Source organism: Opisthocomus hoazin, chromosome 14 (genome assembly GCF_030867145.1).
Source record: "Opisthocomus hoazin isolate bOpiHoa1 chromosome 14, bOpiHoa1.hap1, whole genome shotgun sequence".
In the NCBI taxonomy this organism is placed as follows: Eukaryota; Metazoa; Chordata; class Aves; order Opisthocomiformes; family Opisthocomidae; genus Opisthocomus; species Opisthocomus hoazin.
In genome coordinates this window covers 22,087,453-22,106,923 of record NC_134427.1, presented here as the reverse complement: position 1 = coordinate 22,106,923, position 19,471 = coordinate 22,087,453, and the positions used below count along the sequence as shown (strand labels likewise).

At 42.5% G+C, this 19,471-nt stretch overlaps 1 protein-coding gene across 3 annotated transcripts in view; it reads left to right on the top strand.

The window, feature by feature from the left end:
* The window catches only part of LOC104338506 (vascular endothelial growth factor receptor kdr-like), a 142,222-nt gene that overhangs the window by 108,656 nt on the left and 14,095 nt on the right, over window positions 1-19,471 (top strand). The window contains exons 19-29 of one of the 3 annotated variants that reach the window (XM_075435195.1): window positions 47-160; window positions 3,551-3,639; window positions 4,880-5,045; window positions 5,587-5,684; window positions 6,642-6,764; window positions 6,873-6,984; window positions 12,355-12,454; window positions 13,033-13,138; window positions 14,872-14,996; window positions 15,257-15,335; window positions 18,568-18,662. In XM_075435195.1, the coding sequence (XP_075291310.1) occupies window positions 47-160; window positions 3,551-3,639; window positions 4,880-5,045; window positions 5,587-5,684; window positions 6,642-6,764; window positions 6,873-6,984; window positions 12,355-12,454; window positions 13,033-13,138; window positions 14,872-14,996; window positions 15,257-15,335; window positions 18,568-18,662 (1,207 nt within the window). Of the gene's footprint in view, window positions 1-43; window positions 161-3,550; window positions 3,640-4,879; window positions 5,046-5,586; window positions 5,685-6,641; window positions 6,765-6,872; window positions 6,985-12,354; window positions 12,455-13,032; window positions 13,139-14,871; window positions 14,997-15,256; window positions 15,336-18,567; window positions 18,663-19,471 lie in introns of all 3 variants that reach the window. The other 2 variants (XM_075435196.1, XM_075435194.1) reach the window with 2 other exon arrangements.

Below are 19,471 nucleotides of genomic sequence, written 5' to 3'. Positions count from 1 at the left end.
TATCCTGTTGTATAAAGATGATTTTTTTCCTGTTTATCTTAAGCAGAATGTGCAACTACTAACGAATGCAAGGCTTTAATGTCTGAACTGAAGATCCTCATCCATATAGGACATCATCTGAATGTAGTCAACCTGCTGGGAGCCTGCACCAAAGCTGGAGGTGAGAAGTCCTCAGTAAATAAGGAGCAAAGAAGGAACACTTTTCAGATACAACGGTGTTTGGATGTATCTGTGGTGGAGTCCAAGTCTCATGCACATGAAGTTAATGCAAGCACACGCATTTCCTCCTCACAGGAGAGCTTCTGCTACGGCAGAATATGGCCACATCTCATCAATGGTTTCTGAACGTCTTCTCCCAGCCAGTGGTGTCACTTCTCTGTTTTCTTTTTCTCTGTCCTTTGGAAGCTTGTTCACAAAAGGGGTTGTGGACTGAAGGGAGGCAGGATCCTTAATTGCAGTTAGGTGCCCAATTCCTCCACATGGGCACTACTGATCATTTCACAGATTCTTCTCCCTCTTATCAGGAGGATGCACCAGGCTGAGCACTGAGCTACTTGAGGCCTCCTCCTTTCCCAAGCACTTCACTCTTGCTGGGCAAAAGCAGGCGTTTTTTGAGCAGCATACAGGAAGCCCGAGGCAGTCCAAAGCTGAATGGAGCAACCGCATGGACTTCCAAGGGGCTGAGCTGACACAACTGGCTGTACATCATACAAAGAATCTCTTGCAAAGTGCAGACTTAAACAAAGGACTCTGTGACCTTTGTCACTAAAACATCCCTTCCCATACTGCCACACAAAGCATCCTCATCTGTTACTACACTGTGCTTTAACTTCAGCGTAACAACGCTCAGAAATGCCTCTTTGCTGCCTACAATGAACCTTCAAAACAATCCCCAAAGCATAGATTTAGGAGAGCTGAGGAGAAAGCAATCAGAGTAAAATAACTGAAGGGGAAAGAGCGAGAGAGATGGTGCACTCATCTGTTGTCATCTGAGACTCCAAAGCTATCATTTTCCCAAAGAACATGTAATTGTCCAGTCGTGGGGGAGAGATGCAAACTTTAGTGAGGTAGATTTGGTAGGACACCAGGCAAGAAATCTTCCGTCCAGCAAGCTACTCCCCGTTCCTCAAGGAGCGGTCAGCAACCAGCAGCACAGCTACTGCTGTAACCTGGGAGCCACGATGGGGGAGCTCGCAGGAACTGTTGCAGCACTGCAGACCCCAGAAACTTGTATGGGAGAACAGCCAGCTTTAGCCGGAGGGTTTTAAGATTCAGGTGCACAAGCAAGTAGCCTTCGCTTGGGACAGTGAGTGGAGGGGAAGTAATGTTATGATGCTGGTGACTCTCCTGTGCTGTGAAGTCAACGAGGTGGCTTACTACAAACAGGTGCCTAAACCATGGCAGCTTTACTAAGAGGTCAATAGCTTTTAACCAAAGCACTAATTCACCCACAGAATTCTAGCTGCATAGTAAAACACAGCTCAGTAACTGATCAAATACTGTGACCGCCCAACCTCTGAGGAACTTCTCCTGGGAGTCCCTCAGTTTCCCATTCTCCAGCCTGCTCCATCCCTAGTGCCCTCCGGGGTGAAGAGGTAAACCTCACTCTTCCCTACTCACTGCCCAGGAAAACCGCTGCCGGCTCTGGGAAGCAGTGGACGGAGCAGAGCGGTGCAGCACGGCCTTGCAGGGCACGGAGGAGCCTCTAGGCAAGCGCTGATTTGTTTACCTTTGAGCAATGCAACTTCAGACCAGAGAAATATAGCCTTGAGCTCTGAAGACAGACACTGGGATAAGAGTTACTATTAAAATGACACTGCAGAATGCAGTGCTTTCTCTTTGCTTGCTAGGTTTTCTGTAACCACATTACAGTATTCCTGATGAAGACTGATACTGAGTATGCACGTATATTATTTTAACAATATAACAAGTAACAAATTCTAACACCTTGGCTGAGTGTCTGACGTTAAGCAGTTAGAACTATTGCATAGTATATGCTTTACAATGAGGAAATCAAACACCGAGAGGCCACGTCTAGGAAGTATTTCAAAAACATGAATAAATCACTAACCGGCGCTGTGAAGCTGTACTGGAATCTGCATTTCCTCAGGGCATCCACGAGGGATATTCGAGTTTAGGTTCTTCTGAACAACGTCCCCCAGAGATCTCATGTGCACTGCCAGATCCCAGCACCGCTGCCTTTAAGCCCAAGGCAGCAGTGTTGTGTGGTGAGCAGCAGAACCACTCTCAGCTCTGACTTTGGGCCAGCTGTGGTTTTGCAGTCACTAATGCAGTGTACTCAGGTGTTGAGCATGCTACAGCTGTAGTCAACAGGAGCTGGAAGCCCTGAACAGCCCGAAGGTGTGTATTCCATCTAGCAGTGCTACAGGACTCGTACAGATAAAGAGCCTGGCAGAAATACGCAATGTTATTATCGGCAAGCTATTGGTTATCATGGCTAGAATTCACCATCTCCCTCTCAATGTGAGGATTGCTTCCAAACGGTACCCATCACCCAGTCTCAGACAGGATGCAGCAACCAGGATCTCTGAGGTTCGCTCTTCCCTCCTCGTCCTCTCCACTTTCCCTTACAGCCCTGCTCTCAGCCTTTTCCGTCAATATTGCACACGGCAGACTGGGTGCAGGGAGCGGACGGCAGCACAAGTCTGCCCGCGCGTCGCCAATGTAGCCAGGTAGAAGCGCTGCTCAGAGCTGCCTCCTTCCCGAATGGCCAAGGGCAGCTCTCCGCACTTTTGCTTTTTGCTACCAACCTTCTAGACAAGAAAAGGGTTCTGGACATGAAAGTCTGGTTGCTTAGGATTGATAATCATACAAGTTTCTATGCATTCTACTCCCACGATTTCACCTTATCTTACATTTGATGATTACAAAGAGCAGTTAAAGGTAGAGAATGTAGCCCTTCCCTCTTCTAATAGCTCACACTGCAACATAAAAGCATTTTCGAGCAGATCTTAAAAATATGCATAATTGTATAAAAGCAGCAATTGCACTGAACTCTACAGTAGTCTGCACAGAAGTAAGAAAGGAAGAAACTGATAGGACTTTCCAGGCTTTCAAAAACTTCAGACTAAATATTTTTGCAACTTTTGCTTTAGATCTGTCTATGATCCTGCATACTTTTATTGCCTCTAGTGGCATCATCTCCACCCAGACCAAACACTTGTGAAGGCAGCAGAGAAAAATGAAGACTGCTCCATGCTATGGATCTATGGATCTATGCATAGAGTAAAACAACTTTAATAGCATATGCGATTGTATATTCTTATTTATCATTCTGAATTTTCTTTGGTTTAAAAGGTATAAATACTGTTATGTTATGTGACTATCTAATGGGAAAAACTAAGCATCAGTACTGTATTCCATTCTCTCCATAGCCACTACTGACACTTCTGGAGTGTCACTTCTCTGTTTCCCATTTTCCTCATCTGTTTAATAGGAATGACTGTGTTTACCTATTTCGAAGAGGATGTGCAAGGATAAGTTAGTATTAAGTGCTTCAAAACTCATTTGACTTTCACTGTCTTTTTAGGTCCTTTAATGGTCATAGTAGAATATTGCAAATACGGAAATCTGTCCAACTATCTAAGAGGAAAACGAGGAGATTTCATCGCATACAAGGTAAAAAAAAATGACAGGCTTCTCACAGTCACAAGGAACAGAATTAGCAACCACTGACCACAAGTTGGATTTTTTTTTCTGCATTAGCACTGAGGCAGTTTGGTGTTTATACAGGCACTTTATTCTCTCATCACATTTCAATTTGTATGAGCAAGAAAAGGAAACTTTTTTTCCTGTAGGATCTCACTCCCATCCTCTTCTTTTCTAGCACCTACAAAAGAATTAGCTGTAAATACCCAAGAGGGAATTACTCGTGAGATACTACCCAGCACAAGGGGGGCAACAAAGTAGTAGTGAAAAACTGGTATTAACTGAAGCAGAAGGTGAACCCTCCCAAAATACAAGTTCAGTTTGGGGACTTTTGCTTCTAGGCCCACTCCCCCATCTACCCTTCCATCACCTGCTCATTGCCATCTTCTGTGTTGTCCCTTCCCCTGCACCAGCCTAGGAGTTGGTGCTGTATGCAGTGAACTGGCTCACAAACGTGGTCTGCATTCAAACTAACCAAACGGATTGGTTTCCAAATGGTTGTCTGCATCCACACAAACGTTTGTGCTAGCACAAATTGGGCTAGGATATAGGCAAAGACATGGGAGGCCAGAAATCAGCGATGGGGGAAGGATGGGACTGCCTCCTCGCTGTGAAAATACAGCATCGAAAGGGCTCTCTGATCGAAGCCCTGCCAGAAACTGGAGCCTCCCCAAGAGTATTTTCCTGGATGAGTCTATTATTATTATTATTATACCTATTGTGTACAGGCATGAAAGGACATAAGGTACGTTGAGTAAGAGAAGATTTTCCTGGTACAGTCACTCAAAATTTCTTTTCTCACCATTGTTTTCATGAACTGCAGGGACTGGTTATGCCTCACTCCTCAGGAGAGGGTGACGCATTTCAGTGCACATCATGCACATACCTCGAACTGTGATTTTTAGCCTGGTTTCCTAAGAAGGCAAGAGGTACAGAATTACAATATCTCTCTGCTCATCTATCAGTCTCAGCCGGCCAGCTTCCAGCTACCTTTCATGGTGGAATATTGCTGTCAGTAAAATGGGAGGTTCTGTATTAATAAAAAGGAAAGCAGGCTTCATTAGTTCTGCTATTCAGGGAACAGCATGTTCAAACATCTTTTGCGCTCATCTCCAGAGGACACTGTCTCCATGTGCCATTCTTTTACATATTTTGAATGCCCAGGCATTGCATCATCCAAAGCTAAAAATCAGTTTTCTACCCATTCGAGTCCCAGGAAAACTCTGACCAAGCAGAGAAAAGTCTGGATGAGTCCAACAGTGATTTGACCGAACTGATCAAGAGGCGCCTGGAGAGTGTAGCCAGCACAGGAAGCTCTGCCAGCTCAGGATTTATTGAAGATAAGAGCTACAGCGATTCAGAAGATGATGAAGAAGGTAAAAGAAACCTACCTAATCCCAGATCTTTTACTGGAAAGATTTCTGCTACTTGGCTAGTGCCACACTCTTTACAAACCCTTACACAGCTTGACTTGTTCCCAAAATCACAAATTCTTTCTCTTGCCTGTGCCTCACTCCAGCTTTCTCACAAAAAGAGATTTGCAATAATGTATTCATATAAAAGCTGCCCCTGTTGTGTAAGAGGAGCAACAGCAATATTTTATCAGAAGATTTGTGGGGCCAGTCTGTCCCCAGTCTCGATACTCGCTCACTGTAAAAAGTTTCCCTCACTTTTATCCCCAAGTGTTGTTTTCCCCATAGCTAAATGACATGATTAATGTTGGATGGAACTTTTTCAATCATCTGATCTTCTGCCTTTAGGTCAGTGCTTCCTAAACCAGAGTTGTAATCCCAGTAGAGAACTCACATAACAATACTCAGATGCAGGGCTGGGGTCATCAGCATGCAAGTGGCACCAGTGCCAAAACAGTTCGGAGGTGTTGCTCTAGTGTTTTGCTGTGTCTGTGATCTCTCCTAGATGCTGAGGATCTCTACAAGCGGCCCCTGACTTTGGAGGACCTGATTTGCTATAGCTTCCAAGTGGCAAAAGGCATGGAGTTTCTCGCCTCCCGAAAAGTGAGCTCATTAAAATGTCAGGGCTGACCTTCTTTCACAGAATCATGAGTATCTGATATGAAGAAATGCAAATATACTTTTGAGCCTGAGTAATCTGCTTCTTGCTCTTACACTAAAGTGTTGGAGATCACATTAGCTCTGGCGGTTAAGCAATAAGTAGCACTAAAGGAGTTGTGCAGGAATATCCATCATGTCCTTGGCTACAGGGACTGGTATCTGTAACAGGAGAGTTTAGATAGAAGGAGTGAATACAGATTGTAAGACAATTTGCGGAACTGTCTCATAAATAAACGCAGAAAAGGCTTCTCATAGCAAAAGATCCTTCTAGTATGGTCAACAAAAGTACTACTGAAAAGCGAAGAGGGAGTATACAGCTATTTAGCTTGTCAGTAATGTTGGACACTATCAGCAAAGTCAGTGCCTCTTTTTGATAAAAAAGTGTATGTTTGTAGCCTGTGGAGCACCTGTTTTTGAAGTAAATTGACTGTAACGAGCATGCCAAAGTATGCAGAGAACCAAGAGCTTGCACTCACCACACAGCACCCTCGGAAACCATGAGCACAGTAGCTGCCTGCGCGCGGTTACCCCAGTCTCACACAAACTCACGGGCCTGCATTTGCAAATGGAGCTGCAGCAGCTTTCTGCCCTCTCCCAAATTTTCCACGGAACAATTAACTGGAAAATGGCACTCCCTTCGTCTCACCATAACTGTGAAAGTTGTTTCACACGGAAAAATCAGAAAACTAACTGTAATGCTTGTCTTGTTCCTTATTTTCTCTTTTGCACATGACAGTATATTTGCAGCAAATGCCCTCACGCGTTTCCCCTCCCCAGCCTGCTCACAACAAAAGTCCATTTATCTTTCCATTTCCAAAGAAGCTCTGATGCTTTCAGCTGTAGCAGCGGCTCCTTGTCCAGGCAGATGCTCTGATCCTGCTTGTCCTCATTCCTTCACAGTGCATTCATCGGGATTTGGCAGCAAGGAACATCCTTCTTTCGGAGAACAACGTGGTTAAGATCTGTGACTTTGGACTAGCCAGGGATATTTATAAAGACCCCGACTATGTACGGAAAGGAGATGTAAGTGGAAGGAACTTGAAATGCTAATCTCAAGTTTTTATTCCCCTAGGACTCGGGCAGGTTAGTAACAACAGTTCTGGCAACTCGTTGTGTTTTTTGCATTCCTAGGCAAGGCTTCCGCTCAAATGGATGGCTCCAGAAGCTATTTTCGATAAAATCTACACAACACAGAGCGACGTATGGTCTTTTGGAGTGCTGCTATGGGAAATATTTTCTCTAGGTAAGAACGGTTTAACACTTTATTTTCCCCCTAATTTATGGTTCTATCGCTATGAAAGCTTTATGATAACGTGGTGCCATGTTTCTATTTCACTTAATACAACTGAACAGTGCAGATCAGGTGTAAAATACAGTCACCGGACTGAAGTCCATGAGAACTACACCTGGCAAAGTACGTGAAAACAGTGAATATTGGGGAGAGGGTACGGGAACAAAAATCCAAAACAAAATCCAAACCCCCGGACCTAACATTTGTGATAGCTGAAACCAACAGAGCACAGAGACAAAGCAAGCCTCTGCTGCTCGGGAGTGAAATATTTCTTTGAGAGCAATGAAGAGGTTTCCCTCTCAAGCCACATTTTCCCCTCAGCAGTCTGCTTCAGGAAGCCACACAGCTCACAGGTTGCATAGGATTAGACTGCTGTTGACACGGTGCTCTGACATTGCTAGTGGCAGCCCATGGACCACAAGGGAGTTTGCCCACATGACATTTTATCCCAGCTTGATTATCTTCCCCACAAAAAATCAAAGTAAGGTTTTCTAAGTAAGAAAAACGTATTGGCAGCAGCTGCCAGCAGGTTGATACGAGAACCAGTGCTGGACTCTGCGTAAGTCATTTTGGCAGCGAACAGCTACAATGCATACTCTTCTGGCCGTATCATTTGCAAGCCACAACATTTTTGAAAGAATAGTAATGGTGTTCTTTGTGTGCTATAGATTTCATCCCACGGTGCTGGTAAAAATCTCAGCCTCTCCGAGATCTGGTTACTGTCCAGTAGATAAAGCCCTGAAATTTCAACAAGCAGTCTTACAGACAGTTGGACTTTGCTGCTCTCAATTTCTGCTTGCAGAGTGGCAAGTTTTGTTTTCCTGAGGGAATTTAGGAATGTCAGGTCTGGCTTTTTAATCAGCATTTGCAGACAAAGGAAAACAAGAGGCATTGTCAACTTCAGCTGCTGAATTTTAAAGCAAACTCTGTAATCTCCTACGATCTTTGGTTCACAGATCAGTTGAAACTAATGATCAGGCTCAAGATGCCAAGTCCAGATCTGGGTGCAAAGTCTGGAGCTGTTTCTATCCTAATCTTTATTTAGGGCTGGCTGCAAAGATCACAACCTCCTTTCAGTCCAAGTCTTTGATTTAGACTTTTCTCCAGTTTGTATCAGCATACAAAACAGAAAGTTCACACTCAAATAGTTAAAACAAGTGGCAGCTGCCACTTTCTCCAGAGTTCAGTCCTATTTATTTAGAGTTTTGTTACTTTGGTGGAACACTCCCACGGCTCTGTAACAGCATCACCTGCTGCATGCGTTTTGAAACACCACAGAAAGACGAAGCTCCAGAAGCACCGGCAACGCCCCAGTTCTAATAGATTATTCAAGCAGATGCATTAGCATGCAGAGACACGCTCAGCAGGGACAGTCTCTCCACTGGGCATCTCCAAGGAACCAAATGACCTGAATACTGAGGAATGGCAAGGACCACTGCAGAAGGCAAACTGTTTATACCATTCCCAAAGGTCCTGATAGAGTTTAACAGATATGAACTTTGGGCCAGCTGGCCTTTAATACTGAAGACTAACAAAAATTAACATATAGTCGCTGAAATTCATATCTATTTTTAACTATTTTTAAAAATAATTTATCTTGTTTCTTTTAATTTTAGATAGCCTTTTTAATTTTAGATAGCCTCTTTTCGTAATGAAGGTGCTTACTTGGAACAATAGACTGTCCTCTTCTGAATTCAGAGGAATCTACTAAATTACTCCAGGGGCTGCCATCCGTAGTGCAGCCTCTGCCCTCACTATGACGTAGATCAGAAACTACTTTCTTCAATCCATGGCACGGATTCAAAAGCAGTCGTTTTCTCTAAGAGGGTTTTTCACACAGATCATCCAGGCATGACTGTGGTTTGGCACTCCTCACATCTGCAGCTCACACGATAAATATTTAATTAAGGATTTGTGTCACTGATTGAACTCTCTTATGTAAAAGTTCTACAGATCATTGAGAGCCAGGGGATGGAAGTTATTTGTCATTGCTACAGGGTATGTTTCGGCTCCCATTTACAACTGCTGCTTTTTACTGGGTCCCACAGACTTAGCACCCTCTAAAAACAGAACAGATCCTGACGAGCAAAATGCACAGTTTGGTTTGGGCATGGGCCCTTTCAGGGTCAGAAGCTGAATGAAGCCCGAGGAGGCTTTTCCTCCAGAAAGGCTGGCAGACTGGATCCCTTTTGGTGATACAGAGAAATCGGGACTTGAGAAACTGTTAATTTTCATTTGGGGCTGAGTTTGCATTACTGAAATGGGGTCAGCACACCTCACGTCAGGTAACGCCAGCAATGTTTAATACATCTCGAAATCACTTACATGGCACACTACAGAATGTCGGTGTCTCCTGGAATTTAAACGTGCACTGTTCAAGAAGCAATCAAAGGTAATTATGTAAACAAGAAGTGCCTGGTAGTATAACATCAGCATCTTATTATCTTACTAAAATAAAACCACGATCAAAAGACTGCTATCTTATGCAATGCATGCCACATCTTTGAGCATTTTAGAAGAGATTTCCCCTAAGGAAAACATCATGGGTAGACCCTACACCATATGTTTCAGCCTACATTTCTCCCAAGCTGTCTCAGCATTCCAAATCCAAGTTATTATGTTTATCACACAGTCCAGACGAGGTACAATGGTGCGGTGGAATGGAAGTGGAAAAGGGAGAGTTCCTTGCTTTTGAGATCTGAGCTGCCTCCAGCAGTAGGAGGCCAGCACCATTCAAAATATAAACTACCAAAGGATCTTGAAATCAAAAATTATTCTTCTTTGCCTTCCCTGTACTTGCTCTCAGCAACATATTGCAGTTGATATGATCAATGATGTAATCAAAGAAAGATAACTCAGCTTGTGACACCAAGTGGAACTCTCCATCCCTTCTCACACAGTCCCCTCAAGGTCTCAGCCTCAATCAATGTCTTTGCAAGACTAATTCTTATCAATAACCTCCGCTGTGCTCCTGAGCCAGACCCAGCCAGTGATACTCACCAAACTGAGGGGTTTCTTTTGCACCTCAGAATGGTCACTGTAACAAACACAGCCGTTCATCAATGGCATGACTCCATTCAGCTCCTCCTAATGGAAATCAGTTGGCCACGATGGCACAACAATCGCATAATGCAGTCGGAAACGAATGAGAAGGCCACACAGCCCATCTCGTCTCTAATGAGGGGTGTTGTTTCCAGTGTTGCACCAGCACATTGACAATCTAGGGCTAATTAGATCAAGTGAGGCTTATGCTCCCTTCACTTGAGAGGCTCTGCCACTGTTAAATAGATACAGAATCGACTGGGCAAGTCACAGCTGTATTCGTGAAGCCTCAGTACCTTGTAAAGGTTTGTAAGGATAAATCTGTACAGATGAAAAGACAAGCTAGTGAGAGTTCAGGAGATGTACTATCCATTGGTTTATTCAGAGAGATCTTGTGAGTTGATAGAAGCCTGTTTTGAGATCTTTGGCTCATGGGTGATGCCATGGGAGCTGAACATTTAATTACCACGTTATTTTGATCATAATGACAGGCCAAAGACAAAACTAGAAAGGAAAATCACAATATAATGCAGAAACGATGCTATTGACAATTTCAATCTACATAACTCCAGGAAACACTCATAATGCTGTGATCTGACACTTGCACAGCAAGGGAATTCAGATGTGCTGTGGCGAAGTGCCCCTGAGCTTTGAATGTCGTCGGAGCCTGTTTGCTGCGTTGAGATGCCCTCTTAGGAAGCTGCCAGGATCTTTGCTCCCCAGTGCACAGTTTTGCAGATTGAGCAGTCAGATTGACAGAGTAGAATAATTCTGGGAACAGCCACATATTGGCACCATCTTCACTGCTTTTATTCAAAAGATTTCTGCTGTGCTTGTTGCGGCCCCAAATGCACAGCACGTGATGGCATTTCCAAATGGGGAAAAAAAAATGTGCAGGAAACAGGCAGGAATGTTATAGACAGTAAATCAGATAGAAATTCCTTGAGGGCTGGATACAGATTCCATTCTATGCCCTATGTTAAGACTTGATTAAATTTTCTTCCAAATTCACCATCCAGCCTCTAGGATGACAAAATGTGAGACGAGGGCTGCACTGCATGTGAAGCCTTTGCTAAGAAGGAAGGGAGTAAAGCTTACGGCTCTTTTAGGTCTATCTACAACGGGTTCAGTAACCTCTCAGACTTCAGTGTGGACACCTCTTGAATTTCACCTACGAGGCCTGGATTACTCGGATGCCAGAACACTTTCTCAAATCGTGTATTTTTTTCCCTTATTTCTGGTGGATCACAAAGTGCAGATACATATTTGTTTCTCTTATTTATGGTGCATCATGAAGTGCAGATGTCATACCACAAAGATCACAGCCTCTGAAAAGCCCCCACTTGCTCATTAGTTGAAGAGCGCATTCAATGCATACATACATTTATACTAGTCATTCCTCTGAAAATAATCATTTACACAGGAAATTAAGTCTCACTCTGTCATTTTGATGACTGCTAGGCCAACTTCTGTGCAAGTTCATATAACACCATTGACTCCTTACAGCAGTCTACCTCTCAAAAGCAATTACAGTTGCCATGAACTGTCCTCCCAGGTTTCACGCTAACAATTGAGTGGCCCTGAAAATCAGCAGCATCGAATGCACACTCAGAAAAGAAAACAAGGCTCAAAATTTGGAAGGTCATTTTCCAAGGAAATTTTACCTGTAGGACTGCATAATATGTCTAAACACTAAACTGGCAAACCAGGAGGGGCAGACTACAATTCCACACCTGAGATTGAACTGCAAGGTTCTCACAGCCTTCTGCAGGATCCAGATGCCTTACTCTGCACTTACTCACAGAGGCCAGTGAGGCCAGAGATTCTAAGGCAATGAATGATGAGCAGGACTGATTTACTTCACGTGTATTCACTTAGTGCAGGGTACTAGCAGACTAACAGTTTAGAAAACAGTATGTAACCAACTGAATGAGCTGAAACTTTTCTACCACCAACCAAGAGGTCATTTAAAGTCTCAAACAGATAAAATTTATTTCTTTTCTGCCATTTTACCTTGGAGTGGTCCTGGCTACATCATGAATGCAGAGGAGACAGCATGATTGAAATCTCTAAAGAGACAGAGTGAGTCTGTAATAAGTTTCCAAACAAAACATGTAGGTAATAAGTGATTGCAACCCCTTCTTTGCTCTAGCTTCTTTTACTGTCAGACTCCAGGTAATCTCCAATGCTCAGCAGATATCACTGATACGTGTTTAATTCACTGGACTGGGAAATAGGGACTGTGCCATTTTCAAACCTCCTCCTTATTTCTTCCATCAGGTGCCTCACCATACCCTGGAGTGCAGATAGATGAGGACTTCTGCCGACGGCTCAGAGAAGGAACCCGAATGAGATCTCCAGAATACTCTACTCCAGAAGTGTAAGAGCTCCTGGTTTTGTACTCAGAGCTAATACATGTCCTTTAAGTATTACAAAAGAGATTGTATTTAAGTCTGCAGGGGGAAGGAGACCTTCTCAGATGATAGCTATGGAGTTTGTTTTCAGTAAACGTTATAGTTGTGCATATCTTGGGTGTCCTGATACCACAGATGAATGCTAAAGACAGATCAAGTCAGCTTGACCTTGTCCAACAACAAGATGAACAGATCCCCCCATGTTAGGGGTAGCTCGTGAATCTCACTTCAGGAGACTGTGTGTCTGCCTTGATTTCCAGCTCTGTAACAGAAACTAGGCATCCATAACTGTGAGTTGTTTCAGCAACATCAGTAGGGGCCAGCAGTCAAATTTTAAGTTAGGTGAAAATGCTCAGCTGAGGCAAGGGTATAGAAGGAAGAAGCATCCCCTATGGAAACTAGAATAGAATTTCAGCCCTTGGAGATCTGAACCTGTCCAAAACTACCCAAACAATGACCAGAACAAGCAGCAGCAGCAGAAAGAAACAGTTTGGAAGCAAAGCTCCCATCCTTTTCCTTTCTTAATACCTGTGTTTTTCTCTAGCTACCAGACAATGCTGGATTGTTGGCATGGAGTACCCACAGAGAGACCTACGTTCACTGAGCTTGTGGAGCGCTTAGGAGATCTTCTTCAAGCCAATGTACAGCAGGTACAGCAACACAAACTTCTCTTCCACAAATGAGTACGTATGGATGTACATGTATGTGGACATGTGCATGCAAGTGCACAGGTAGACTATGCTGAGCAGTAATATTAGATTTGACTTCATAACAGAGGTCACAAGGAAAACAGCTGCTGGGATGAGTAAAGAAAATGTTAACTATTCAAAGGGGATTACATTTCAAAACTAGATGTTTATCCATCCATAATAAGCAGAAACTTACATTAATTAAAAAAAGGCTCAGTTACCCCTTAGAGGAACAATAGCGCTTTATCTCACAATTTTAATTAGATTCCAACATAGTAAACTGCCAGTAGTTGGTCTGAACTTTTTCTCTCATTTTCTGAGCTTACGTTCATCAGTGCTCTTAGGAGCTTTAAAATGATGCAGTTAAAAGCTCAGAAAGTCAATTACACAATTATTAATTTCATAATAGTGACATCAATTGTTTTCTTCTTCAGTAAAAACAACCAGACCAGTTATGTAACTGTCAATTTACTTTCAGAAGAAATCAAACATTCTCCTCCAGCTCCTTCCTGCTTGTAAACAAATTTAGTGAAGCTAAGTTGAAGAGGGCCCAGTTTGCAATATGAAGAGCTTGTGAGTTTTATCTCATAACCAAAGTAGATTAAGGAGACATAAAAATCACGATAAGGGAATAGGGCACTTAAATGCTTCTCAAAATTAAAAAAAAAGTCAAGCAAAGGGAAATTTGGACAAACAGTTTCAGGATTTAAAGGAAAAGTAATTTCTGAAGATTACTGCAGAGGTGTCATGACAATGCAGAGCTTATTAAGATGTGTAGTGAATTCTATTAAACTCGCAGCATCAATTTCTTGTAAGGAAAGAAATAAAATCCTTTAAGGCTACCATTTTAAGGACTGGCTCTCGCTAGGCTGCAACTCCGTCAGTTGAACATAAGCAAAAAGTCCATACATAGGCAATATTCTTTTACCAATTCCAAAATCTGTTAAAGTCATATTGGCCATAGGCGGTCTGTGACTTCATGCCACTCCCTCCCTTTTCCTAAATGCGTGGCTTAAACTCGAATTTAGGTGTCCCTGAGACTGGTCCCTTGGAATTCCCGGAGAGGCCAACGCAATGACAATATGGAGGACTGCTTTCCTGAAGTGCGAATCAGTGAAATTCTGTTCCCCTTCACTGAGACAGCACAGCCACACATCTGCAATGTAGTAACGATCACAAAGAAATTGCTGCAAACTCATCAAAGGTGCTGCTGAGACAGTCAGCAAAGCCAGCGACTTTTAAACTGGATGCACACACACTGACACCCTCAATACAACTGTCGCGCTTGCTGTGCCATATGTGAGGGGTATTTAGAAGCCTTGTAACTGCTATAAAGACCAGTGAAGCAGTAGCTCAGGCTGAGTTGCCTGGAAGAGAAAACACACTACCTGCAGATGAGTACTGGAACGTTAGAGACCATTTTCAGCCATGCTACATCATAGGTTTCCCAAAGTGAACCATTTTCCTCATCCAAAGCCTCCTACACAGTAAATGTTGGATAAAGCTATACATTCTAACTCCCATATGTTGTGAAGAACATCACAGTCACCTTGAAGAAACATCATTAAGTTAAAATAAAATCTAGTCCTTTCTCAGCATAAAGCTGTCTTGAATACAATAACCTTTTACATCCGAGATGCAGTACAAAACAAACTTTACCAGCTTTGTGTTCTTTTATGTTACTAATTATACAGGATGGTAAAGACTATATTCCACTGAACATCACCTTGTGTCCTGATGGGGAATCTAACTCCAAAACTTGCCCTGTGGAAGAAAACTTGAACAACTGTGTTAATCACTGGAGTGCAGTGGAAACTGGGTAAGAAAAATATATACAGGGGGCGGGAGGGAAAGAAGGATTTGCTATAGCTGGGCACTGTTTGGTGTCCTCTCTCAGCATGGCTGTTTTAAAGGAGTTGGACAGACAAATGTGTCAGGGTGTTGTTTATTAGTTACAAGAGATGAAAAAAGAAAACTGGTCCAGGAAACTGAGCTGTGTCGGAGATGTTAATTGAGCTACCAACTGGTGCAGCATCTGCTTGGGTTTTTATGCTGACCCCTCAACTTCCTTACTTTCAGTAACAACAGCAAGAAGCGACCACTGAGTGTGAAGACATTTGATGAGGTGCCAGTGGAAAAGCAGAAAGTGATGCATGAGGTAAGCGAGGTGACTGCATCCTTCTCTACCGGGTTCACAGATCACTCGTCACCAGCACCAGAAACAGTTATTAGAGATTTTGAAATCTATTTGGTAAGGAAAAGCTTTAAATCAAGCAGAAGATTTGGCCCTAACATCTCACACATAGGTCTGTGTGACAGCAAAGAGGAACCTGCATTTAGCTTCACAAATAATTTAAAGAGAAGCTCATGCATGATTATCCTGGCTTTAATCAGGCTAAGGGGCTTTATATTACATATTTCAATATGGTTTTTCCACCCTAAGAAAATGGCAGCTCACTGAGATGAAGCCTTCTGAAGGAAATGAACACATTCTGGCTGGCTGAGACAGCCAATAACTTGGTGGTGGTAAGGGTGTTCAGTTCTGGATAGACAAGACCAACGCTCAAGTTCCTGCTCTATTTGATTCACACACAGAGTTTTAACCCTGGATTTTCCTCACCCTAAGTGAACATATTTATTGCTAGTTTAATGGCACTGCAGGGCAGGAGAGTGTTCACAGTGTTCATTTTCACTCCACTAGAAAACAAAAGGTTTTTTTCTTACAGAATGATGGTTCTGCTTGTCGGCTTCCTCTGAAATTACAGGTTCAAAGGGTGGAGGGGTTTTTTTTCTCTTTTTTTTCCTTATTTAAGCAAACACAAAACACCAACTCATGAATTTCCTCTATGGTTCAGGTAGTCACTGGCTGCAGTGCCACATGCATTCCATCCACTCCACTTGCCGCAACGGCAGGTTCTGTGCCACTAAGGAGGGATCTTTGCAACGCGTGCATGTCTGAAGCAGATCTAAGTTCCAGGAGGAAGCAGGAAGCCTTCAGGAAACCTTCTAACCAAGGAACAGGGCAAGCATCAGATGGCTAGGAGCAGCAAAGGAAAAGAAAGATGTGTACAGTTTTATAGAAACAGGCCAGCCTGTCTGCTCTGCTAGTCAGGGAACTGTCCCCCGTGCTCTTGGACAGCCAGCCACTCCTCAGACTTCTCTTGCCACTCCCTTCTCTTGGGAGGGATCAAGTCTCTAGCTACAACTCGTCCTGGACATCCTTCATGTCCTTGACAAATATAGCGTATTTCTCAAGTGCTCTCTTCTTAGCACGAACTGATGCCCATTATTCCCTAGTATTTTGCCAGATGCGGTTTCTGTGCCTTTATCAGTCCATCTTAGGGATTAGCCAGCTTAGAATTTTCTCTGGCTCCTGCATCTCTCCTCTTGCAGGATAAAAATCTGTCCCTCTGAATCACACAAAGACATTCACAGATAGATCCAGTATCAGTAAGAGATTACTGCTGCCAGCATGAGCATTACTTTCCTAATGCTTCCTGTTCATGGCATTTTAAAGTAAGTCCTTACATGAAGGGGAACAATTTCAAAAAATAGGTAATAATATATTAACATATCAGAAATAAATGTGATATTTCAACTAGGATCTTTTAAAGCAAAATTATGGTGTGATCTACGTTTGGACAAAGTAAGTGCACTGGGGTTACTAAAATGATCTTAAATATCAAGACATTAATACTGATTAGGTCGTTATTTCAAACAGTTGCCCGAGAACTCTCAAAGTGCTGTACCACACCTTCCTGCAATTGTGCTACTTATCTGTAGTCTCTGTTGGTACTCTTTCAACACTCCTTCTGTAAGCAAAATGCAAAGCAGCACTCAGATAAATTGTTTCTAGACCACATATTTTAAGAGGAAATAGTCAAGATAAAAACCAGAGAGAAAAGCTGGGTTCTACTGAGGTTTTGACAGGCCTAATTGATTTAGGATTTTACTTCATACTTTGAAAACCAGTTTCTAGGCTGATCTTATTAACAACTGATATGTTATGAAAGCATTTATAAAGAGGCTTTTGCTGTTTATTTGTTGTTTGCTGGGATTATTTTTTCTCTTTCAATCAGTTTGACTACCTAGAGTTTCACGTCCCATGTTGAAGTCTTTTGCTTTCTCGGTTTTGACAGACAGACATGCAACTTTCCAGCATCACAAAATGTTTCAAATGCCAAGGAACACGCCCACCCCCGAACATTTAATGGCTTTTAAATTACTTAAAACAAGGACGGTGCATGTCCGTGGACTTGTGTAGCACTTAGCTCAAAAACAGCTTGATCTTCCTTGCAACGTTGAGACTCAACTTTAAGTGTAGCAGAATCACAACCTCAACACTAAAACTAATCAAGACAGTTTTGTTGGACAGCTCATAAAAAAATCCATAACCAAGTACAATGAGCCTTAAAGGTTATGTATCTTTGCAAAGCACTTGGATTTGCCAAAATTGTATTGAACTTCCACTTCTTAAAATGTCAATGTTTCTAATAGTGTATTTCTAGCAGCTATTTAGGGTACTTTTTCTCTGAGGAGCCTAACAAATATATTGGATATATTCTTTATGAATTTCTCTCTATTCATATCTCAGCTATCCTGCCTAGATGGTATCCATATGTCATGCTTAGTATCAATTTCAAGTTTGAAAATATCAAATTATTTCTCGATATGTTCATTTTAAGGGTGCTCTTTCAAAATACAGCTCAAAAAGTTTATCATCACAAAAACAAGGCAAATGTTCTCAGGCTAAATAGCAGCATTACCAGGAACAGTTGGACACAAACTGATAATACAGGCCCTAATAAGAGAATATTCTGAAGAATGGACTTAATGTCATACACCAGCTGGACATATCGATGTGTTAAGCACTTTACTACATAGCACACAATTGAGCATTTTGATGCAAACATTTGCCCTCCAGGTTGTTGATTGGAGTCTTGCGATTACATAGAATAGCTGGTAGCTCCCACATTACTCCCAGGACACAAGTATCCATATCTAACACTACAATACAACATCTACAGAGGGCCACCTCATTGGCACTCTCTCCCTGCTAACTGCATAGACGGGCATCCCCAAACTCTGCAGGCACAGTGACGGGGAAGCTGCATTCTCCCACCCTTGCTTTGTCTGCTCTGTGGCTGGAGACAGTTTTATAAGGTGAAATTCTACCAACTTGCCTAAAAGCAATATCATCACAAAATAAGATAACTGGAATTTGGTATTCTAAGTAGCTCCTTGGCTTTCCTTCTCTACTGACTTTAACAGTGGGTTAGTCTGACTCTGCTCCACACTCGCCCCATGGAAGCTATCTCTGATTTAAAAGTGCTCCATGCTGTCACGATCATTTGACACTCTGCTGATGTTCTCTTCCTTCTGCTACTCAGGAGTCAGACAGTGGGATGGTGTTGACTTCAGACGAGATAAAAAGCCTGAAGAGGCTGGAAATCCGTTCTTGGCCTTATGGGATCATGGCTCTAGCGTGAGTACTTTTTGGTATTTCATTTTAAGACAGGGTTCCATTCAGAAAAATGCTTCCGAAATTTGCAATTTTGTTTCTGATTCCAAAAGGAAAACCGTTAGACTGTCTAAACAAGCTAGAAGGAGAAGCAACTCTGGATTTCAGTCCTATAACTGAAAGACCACGGTTACTGTATTTTAAGATCAAGAAAGTTCTAATGGAAACTTTGCTTCCAGAAAGAAGTTGAACATAACAGAATTGAAAGTCTCTGAAAGGAACGTTGTACTGTTGCATTTAAGTTACAGGAAGGTTAATTAACATGAAAAGTGTTGCTTCACGTGATAAAAATGAAAAGTCTTCTCATCAGCTTTGAGCACATGATGTCTCATCAATCAATTTAACTCTGCTTGCAAAATGCCAAGTTGCCTTGTGATTCTGAATCACATTCAGAACACCAAGAGAGTGCTCTCTAGAGAAGCTGGTGTCTCCTGTTCGTGATCTGGTCTCCTGGGGCAGAATACTCTGTACGTGGCAAATGATAGAAGCAAAAGAACTGCGAATACACATATCTACTTTAGCTGTTTCTTGATTGCCTCTCCAGTGTTCTCCTTTACTGATGGAACAAAGTTTGAAGAACTTGACTTATTAATCCAGAAAATAATATTCATGATTCCAGCAGTGTCTAACAAAGCTACGTTTAACTTTAGAAATACAGAAGGACTGGCACATTTGCAATTGATGGGACGTGAGAAAAGTTAAGGCAGCATGTATAGTAAAGAACATATAAGTATAGTATCAAGTATATTCTGTAAGTACTGCAAAGCAAGCAC